The sequence below is a fragment of the Orbicella franksi genome, chromosome 2 (assembly GCF_964199315.1).
Source record: "Orbicella franksi chromosome 2, jaOrbFran1.1, whole genome shotgun sequence".
NCBI lineage: Eukaryota > Metazoa > Cnidaria > Anthozoa > Scleractinia > Merulinidae > Orbicella > Orbicella franksi.
In genome coordinates, this window is record NC_138146.1 from 33,554,137 (window position 1) to 33,563,135 (window position 8,999).

The 8,999-nt window shown below is 41.5% G+C and overlaps 2 protein-coding genes across 2 annotated transcripts in view; both read right to left on the minus strand.

The window, feature by feature from the left end:
* The window catches only part of LOC145479484 (uncharacterized), a 106,273-nt gene that overhangs the window by 12,409 nt on the left and 84,865 nt on the right, over positions 1 to 8,999 (minus strand). The gene's annotated exons all lie outside the window — the stretch shown is intronic.
* Positions 3,791 to 6,708, minus strand: LOC145473522 (uncharacterized). The gene is made up of 2 exons (XM_081455030.1): positions 5,071 to 6,708; positions 3,791 to 4,966 (listed from the first exon to the last, which is right to left on the minus strand). Exons 1-2 carry the CDS (start codon positions 6,706 to 6,708, stop codon positions 3,791 to 3,793), a joined length of 2,814 nt encoding a protein of 937 aa, XP_081311156.1.

Here is an 8,999-nt window from a genome sequence, read left to right on the forward strand (position 1 = left end):
TCACGTGGTCCGAGGCGAAAAGAGTAGTTGCTTCCGGCCGTTCGTCTCGGTACGTCAACGAAATCAATTGACCGTTAAGGCCCGGGAGAAAGCCGTACAGGAATTAGGCAAGGTACCTATATGGGCTCGACTACGTCTCGCCAAATACCCACGACGAGAACAAAGGAGCCTGATTTGACGCCGAAGCGTACGTAAAAGGGTACGATTAAGTGTTTATCGTGCCCAAATTCGGCCAAGTTATGTATCGTAACCAGTTCAGTGCAGGGTATCAGGACAGGACGGCTTCTGATTGGCTAATTGCGAACTTGGGTACGGTAAAACGTAGCAACTAAAACCAGTGTGTGGGTAGAACGGTAGAAATATGTAAATATAAAAATAAAGATTGTTATATAAGTGCAACTTTTGGCTCGAATACAGAGTCATAATTTTGCGAACATGCATATACAACCAAAAGAAGTATTATTGAATAATAGTCCTTATCAGCATGTGGTTTGTAAATATTTTATGAGACGCTGTTTACAGTTTATAGAGGCCGCATAAAGATTGGTGAGCAAGGTTAGTTACAAGACCAACAAAGTACGTCTGCACAATACTAGATTCTCGCAATAAATAGTGTTATGGATATGATGTTTTCACTGTGTAACTTCACAGATGCTCACAAGTGTAAAAGAATGTCAGTAGGCCTGTCCCAGTGCCTGCAATTACACACGCTTTAATTTGTGTTTGCGACGAACTTGTTAACCCGGTTAAAACTTAAGTCTCTCATCGGGTTTGCCAGGTTTGCGTTGTTCAATTTTTTTCCTGGTATTAATTCAGTTATTGCGTTCCTCAAGTACTAATTGTGAACCAGAACAACACAAGTTCGAACGACGCACGAAGGAAAAATGTTCCTTCCCCATGCAAATGTTTGCCTTCACATCGACGTTTTTCTCGATCCATTACGAAAACAATTAAGAATAAAAAGCAGCGATATTAAAGAATGACGTTTAGACGGCTCCATGCCATCATTCTCAAATTCAAATAAGATACGTTATGCGAGTTCGTTATACAGTGAATGTACGTGTGAAGGACTCAGTGTATATGATTAAGAGATAAAAATAATCGATGAATAAAAATAAAAATACCAAGCGTGGTGCGCTTGAACTGTCAAATAAAAAATTTTGCTTTAATGGAGTCAGATTGAATGTTAAGTGTTGGTTTTTTGTTTTTGATGGAGAGCACTTCATAAATTAAACAATCCAGTTTCCCGCGGCATTTCTTGAGGATTGTAGATTGGTCACGGAGATCTTTGTTCCTCAGATTGTGTACGTCCCGCAGGTGTTTACCAATGACAGAATGCTTATGCTCATTAAAGCGCATTCTGTCATTGGTAAACACCTGCGGGACGTACACAATCTGAGGAACAAAGATCTCCGTGACCAATCTACAATCCTCAAGAAATGCCGCGGGAAACTGGATTGTTTAATTTATGAAATGCTCTTCATCAAAAACAAAAAACCAACACTTAACATTCAATCCGACTCCATTAAAGCAAAACTTTTTATTTGACAGTTCAGGCGCATCACGCTTGGTATTTTTATTGTTATTCGTCGATTATTTTTATCTCTTAAAAAATAATCATATGCACTGAGTCCTTCACACGTACATTCACTATATAACGAACTCCCATAACGTATCTTATTTGAATTTGAGAATGATGGCATGGAGCCGTCGAAACGTCATTCTTTAATTATATCGCTGCTTTTTATTCCTAATTGTTTATCGAAAACCTTAGTTATTAGAATTACGAAAACAATTTGAGAAAATCACAGTATTTGGCATTCAGCAGCCATGTTGGTCTTGTTTTTTCTTTTACTGTTTGGTATATTGCGCACAAGTTAAATTGCGCTACAGAAGTACATTCTACCAAGCTATATCATTCCCCTCACTTCAAAGCTCTTATGCCATCAGTTCTAAGTCCTTGCCACCTCTGAAAATGGTAGGATGACATAAAATGGTCAATTTCGTGCATTTTCGTCAATAACATCGCAAATCTTAAAATGCCTAACTCTCGAATCAACGCACCCCAAAATTTACATAACGATGAATGGTTTTAGACGTCTGGAATAAGTGAAAAGAAAAATTTGTTGGATTAACACCGTTTGATGGCCTGAGATTAAAATGATCATGATGATCGTGTCTGTCTGCCAATCATTGTTAATTATTTGCATAAATTGTCCAAAGAGAAACACAGCAGTGACTTGATACTTGCTAGGCTTAGCCAAAAGAATATTCAAATCTTACAGTGTTAGCTCGACACCGCGGAAATACGTTTTTTGACGTCACCGTAACTGGTCAGTGGTCATCACCATCAGGCTGTGCTGTCCTTCGATCGATCAGTTCTCCGAGATCAGTATTTTGGTTCGATTTAAGGTCGAAAATATCCTTAATACTTCTCGTTATTGGTGAGTTTGACGTCCTTAAATGGGTTTTTAATACTCAAACAATGTTCCGGTAATGAATAGGGGTACAGGGGAGTCATTTTGTGTGGAGTAATGTGTAGTTTGCTGACTCAAGCCTGGATCGTGTTGCTTCAGTCGCCCTCGCCTCAGAATTGTCGAAAACAACGATGGGTATCCAGCAAAGCAGAAGATTGGTTCTGTATGAAGCTTTTGCAAGAATTTTGAAGACTAGTTGGATTAAAAGTGTAATTTGCATGAAGTGGTTAAGGTACATGTAAGTCGGGACCGTTTTATTCACACTCACTTTGCGCCGACATGTGGTGCTTGTTCATTTAGATTATATTTCGCTACGCGTCAAAGAAACTTTGATAAGAATTTGCCTTTAAAGACTGGCTTGTTTGGCGTTTCTATCACCTTTCTGACTTTCTGCGCCTTTTGGAACAGATGAAATAATTTTTTTGTACCTGCCGTTTGCTGTCAGAATAAACATTTGTTCATTTTCATTCACAAGATATTTCTCTATCATTAAAGATTGTTTAAGCCTACATTTATATATAATGGTGGCATTTGCGAAGGGAGTAGAAATCGAAAATATTGTGATTTGTTGGCCGAAGCGAACGCTGGAAATACTGAAAACATTCAAGACCGCTCAATATGTTTGGTTCATAGACAATTTTTCCTCGCTTGAGGTCTTTTTTGTTTACATCAATTACATGTTGGTAGTACATGGAAATTGTCAAGACTGTTTCCTTGTACATGTATGCACAGGTAACTAAATATTTTAAAATGCCCAAACACCTGAATTTGTTTACACGAAACCGCTTCCACTTATGGGATGTGGTCAAGTTTCACATCTTTTAATTGTAAAATTAAACGAAACTTACCTAAGTTGAAGTTTGATTGAGATTCTACGAAGTCATTGGTCTGGAGCTAGGGAGTCAGGTGAGATATGCGCGCGAAACCAGAGCGGTCACACTTTAAGGGCGAATGATCAGGACTGTTGTAAATCAGTAGGGTGGGTAGCCCAGATGGGAGGGCACCTGACTCCCTAGCTCCAGACCAATGACTTCGTAGAATCTCAATCAAACTTCAACTTAGGTAAGTTTCGTTTAATTTTACAATTCTACTTCGTCATTGGTCAATGTCGCTAAGGAGTCACGTGAGACTTTAAAGCGTCATGATCATGAGCAAAACCATGAACATCAATCTATTTAATGCAATATAGATGACAACAGGGTGCTGTAACAAGGTACACACCACATCAAAATGTCATGTCTCTTCAAGTAACCTTACAGTAACAGTAACAATATGGTAAACAATTCTGGTTGAAACAGCTGTGTAAAAAGCATTTAACGGTGACTATGCAGCAGTTCATGTCCGAAGTTTGCGGCAGTGTCTTGGATAGGCTTATCATAAAACCGAGCAAAGGTGCTCACACTACTCCAACCTGCCGCAGACAAGATAGTGTCAATAGGGACCTGTTTCCCTTTTGCAGCTGATGTGGCGGCTGCTCTTGTGCTATGTGCTTTATATACACTAGTGTCAATTCCTGCTTTGGCCATGACATTCTTGATCCAGCGAGCGATAGTGTCAGTTGACACAGGCTTGTGAGGCTTCTGATAGCCAATCAGCAACTGGTCAGTTTCTCCTCGTAAGTGAGATGTTCTATCGATATAGGCGTGCAAATGTTGTACAACACACAGGTTCCGGTCAGCCTCGTATGCCAAAAACTCAATTCGACCTAGGTGCTTGCCCGGCCGAGTGGTCTTCAGTGGTGTTTCAATGGTAAATACACATGTGTTTGCAGTTAAATTCATTGAGGTCAGATTAAGCGCCTTCAGCGTCTGTACTCTCTGGCCAGACAAGAGGGCAAGCAACATGGTAAGCTTCCAGGACAGATCTCTCAGACTTAAATCCACTCCAAGAGTCCAGGTGGCAAGTACCCTTAGGACAGAGTTTACATCCCATATTTCTTTGTATCGTGGGAGGGAAGGCCTACTTTCGAAAACGCCTTTCACAAACCTGGTAACGAGCGGATGGCTGCCAAAATGAACACTCCTAGGAAGCACAATAATAGAGGACAGGGCACTACGTGCAGTGTTAATACAACTGTATCCCACACCAGTAGCAAAGAGGTCTCCAAGGAAATTTACGCCATCCTGTAAAGTGGCCTGAAGGGGATTAATTTTCCGTCGACAGCAGAATGATTCCCACTTCTTGTAGTAAGTTTGGTACTGGGTTGTGGTGCCCGGTCTCCAGGACTGCATGATTCTGGAAGCTGCTGTCGAAATTCCTTGGCTTTCAAGGGATCTCCAGACAAGTGGCACATCAGCAGCTCCAGTTTTGGATACAGAGGGTGAATCTTTTCTGGACTGCTCGGAAGAAACAGCAGTTTCTTTCTTTTGGGTAGTAGTACTGGATTGTCGATCAGCATTCTCATCAAGACAGGCCACCACGTTTGGGTTGGCCATTTTGGCACAATGATAATTCCTTGAACTTTCTCCTGTTGGAACTTCTGCAATACTCTGGAGATAAGAGAAAATGGAGGGAACATGTAAGGCACATATTGCTTCCATGATAAATGAAATGCATCAATTGCCACAGCCCCTGGGTCAGGATGCCAGGATACATAGGGCTGAAGCTGGTGGTTTATTCTGGAAGCAAATAAGTCAATGTTGGGCTCAACCTTTGCTGCATTGATGCAGTCCCTGGAAATAGTTCTGTCTAGTGTCCACTCAAGTTGCGAGTGAGACCGTCTAGATTGTCTATCAGCTTCCACATTCTCTACACCAGGGATATGGACGGCTGTCAGCCAAATATTTCTTTGGGCACACCATAACCAAATTTCTTTGGCTAGGTCATTTCTTTTTTCAGAGCTACTAGTACCCATATGGTTAATATCAGACAGGGCAGTCATATTATCCACCATGACCTTCACATGCTGCCCATTAATGATAGGTGAAAAAGATTTAAGAGCCAAGTATATGGCTAGGAGCTCTAAATAGTTTAGGTGGTTTCTGGCTTCCTCTGCAGTCCAATGTCCACCTGTACTGGTATCGTTTAGGGTGCAGCCCCAGCCAGTGGATGAGGCATCAGTTGACATGACAACAGTAGGCTCACCATGACTAATGACATTGTAACTGGTTTCAAGGTGTGTGTTCCACCACAATAATTCTGTACCAGCTTTGTCTGATACTACCATACAAGCATCATAATCACCCTTGCTATATCTTAAAGCAAGAGTTTTCTCCCTCTCTAACTGACGGAAATAGAGCGGGCCATACATGACACCTGGGAAACTAGATACCATATACCCAAGCGCCCTTGGAACCTCCCGTATAGTGGTTTCTTTGGCCTTGATAAGCTTGGTACAAATTGATTTGAGCTTGTCGACTTCTTCATTGGTCAAATAAATTTTCATCTGGACTGAGTCCAAGACAAACCCCCAAAATAATAAGTTTTGTGAAGGGATAAAAACTGACTTTTGAGGGTGAATAATGAAACCCAATGAGAGGAACATTTTCACAGTGTCTAGAACATTAGCTAGGCATTCCTCATAACTTCCACCTTGTAGGTACGAGTCATCAATATACGGTGAGTTTATATGCCCAAGTTGTCTCAAAACAGAGTAGGCTGGCTTCATTAGTTTAGTAAACTTCCTTGGGCAGAAAGCTAAACCATTAGGAAAACAGGTAAACTGATACAATTTGCCACCCCATTCAAACTTAAGGTACTTCTGGTCTGAAACCGCAATAGGTACGCAGTAATATGCGTCCTTGAGGTCAACAGAGGCCATATAGCAGTTAGGGGTAATAAGACTTATTACACTTTGAAGGGTATCCATTTTAAAGTGGTTGTATTGCACATGCTTATTCAGGTTTTTAAGGTTCAGGATCATTCGGTGAGAGCCATCTTTTTTGGGTCGCACAAAAACAGAAGAGATAAACTCCCCTGGTTCATGACTGGTTTCAACAACAACTGCCTTCTGAAGCAAGCTTGCAACCTCTTTGGAAATAATAGCATTTTCTTCTACACTAAAACATTTCACTGCAGGGGGGCGTGTTTGGCAAGGCTTAGTGTCAAATTCAATGTATTGTCCTGACACCATTTGAAGAATCTCAGTGTCTGAGGTGATTCTTTGCCAACAATGGACAAATTGTGCCAGCCTACCGCTTTTGAAGCAACTTGTTTGGGCAACAAGGTAAGCTATGAGTGTAGGAATAAAGCCTTCAAATTGGGTTACCTGTAACATGTGGAGCTTGGACATGATGTCATCGGCAGTATTTATTTCTTGGTGGTTTCCTCCTTTTTCTTCCAGGTTTTCTGGGGCTTCCACCTGGACTGGAAATGGCCCTTGCCTAAAAAAGGCTGGTCCTGTTTCTGGCGATAAGGAGGTTTGGTGAAAGATTTATTAGTGCTATTGTGCACTGCCGTGTGACTAATTCGGTTTGAGGCTCGAATTGCAGTAAGCTGCGACTGAAGCTCGTCGCCAAATAACAAGTTGGTAACCGGCGTTTGCGAAGAACACAGCGAGCCGTATTCCTTGTTAAGGTTGGGTTTGATAGCTTCCCGTCTACGAAGCGAGAGCTCGTAATTGGTGTGACCCAACAGGGCAATGGCATCAATTTGTGCTGTGACTAAGGCGCCCGTGTCGAGCTTGCCACTTTGCGTGCCCTGGCCTCGAAAATCCATGAGCTTCTGGGTTGATTGAGCAATAATGGCTCCAACCTTCACTATCATGTTCTGAATAGCGGACAATCTGAGGTCCTGCTTTTTCCCATGATGGGTTAATTTTCCCCAAATCTCTGGGTTCACTTTGGGGGCAACAAGCTTCTCGCGGTTTTCAGGGCGAGCGTATTTCTCGACCGTCTCTTTGACCTTGTTCTCACTCAGCTTCGAAGCCCATCTCTTATTGATAATATCTGCAAGTTGCTTGGATGTTGGGCTGCTCACCTTGTCATCTTTTGAGAAGTCAAGGGCCAATTTCTTTAAAAGATCGTCTTCGCCTTCATTGTTGCAGGAGTCCTGCGTTTTGGCGGACGACGTTTTGGCGCCTTCGGAGTCGTTCTCAGCGCTGGTTGCAAGAAGCTTTTGAACGTCCGAATCATCGCTTTCACCGCCAGTTTCAACAACATCACCGGCATCAACTCTAGGTTTCTTTGTTTCCCCATTTAAAGGGTCTAAAGTTCCAGAGCGAGCGTCTCGCTTCGCTGGGCGCTGCTTCGACAAAGCAGCGAAAGCTTCGCCCATGGCGGACAATGAACCCGCCATGTGATCCATGTTTCGGTCCAAATTAGTGAGTACTCTCAATAGCGAGTCGCTATTGTCGAGTGCAGGATCCTCTAGAAGGTCGTCTTCGACTTCCTCAGTAGGATTTTCCTTCGGTATTTCGTCGGGATCTTCTGGATGGTTTGTTTTCGCCATGATAAATACTTCTACGTGCAACTACTCTAAAGTTCGCTTACAAGTGACCGCTCTGGTTTCGCGCGCATATCTCACGTGACTCCTTAGCGACATTGACCAATGACGAAGTAGAATGCTGAAAAGACATTCAACATTTCAGAGAGGCAGTAAATCAACTCTTCAATGAAACCCACTAGTTTATTTTGTTTACTCACTCATTTGAAGCTTTTCGATTTCTATTTCCCTATCTTACATGTGTAGTGTATCAACTGATGTAAATAATTGACTGTTGTTGTTTTTCCTTTCATTTAATTTAATTCAGATGAGCTTTGCTCAATCACTACAAAATAATTTTTACATTGTATGTGCTTAATGAATTAGACATGTACATATCACGTGCTTTGAATCAGTATGAAATATTTATTAATTATGATCCCCTTAGTCATAATATTGTATCATCCTCCCTTCTGTAAGATTCTTACTTAACTTGTAACCACTTCATTACAAGACATTATAGCACCTGATGGCAATAAATTATATAATTATATGTTCTTATTTTTTTTCCTGTGATATTTGGCTAACAAGTGGGTTTGTTTATGCCACTGTGTCTCTGAATTGGCTTACTGTCGTCTACAAACCATTGGTAATATATCTTCGCTACATCGAACTCAGATACTAGACACAAAAGCGTGTATTAAAGAACAGATACATTTCTTACAAATTAATATTTATTGCGTTTAGTTCATCACTTAAGTTCTACAACATTGCTTTTCTCCAGTGAGAAATTTTGTGCAAAGTCTGAAGTTGTAAGTTGCAAAAACAAGTTCCGTCAGTAGTTGCGAATCACTTAAAATCAGGCTTTGGTACTGTAAACTGAATGGCAGAAAGCAAGGAAATTAGAAATTGTCTCAAATACACGAGTGATAAAAGACATAAACTTGACTGAAATCTACAGACTCCTTTTTTTAGGTTTAGGGTTAAGGTTAGGCCTAAGGGACAAGGTGGAAGGTGCGGTGGCCTTGTGGTAAGTGCGCTCAGCAATGGATCGAGCGGTCCGTGTTTGAGCCCTTGTCAAGGACATTGTGTTGTGTTTTTGGGCAAGACACTTTTACTCTCACGGTGCCTCTCTCCACAAAGGTGTATATGGGTACTGGT

Bases quoted from the DNA above. Each gene is read 5' to 3' on its own strand.
- LOC145473522 (XM_081455030.1), bottom strand. From the start codon at position 6,708: ATGTCCAAGCTCCACATGTTACAGGTAACCCAATTTGAAGGCTTTATT. The intron at 4,967-5,070 runs GTATCCTGGCAT...TCTTATCTCCAG, and splicing joins ACCACCAGCTTCAGCCCTAT to AGTATTGCAGAAGTTCCAAC.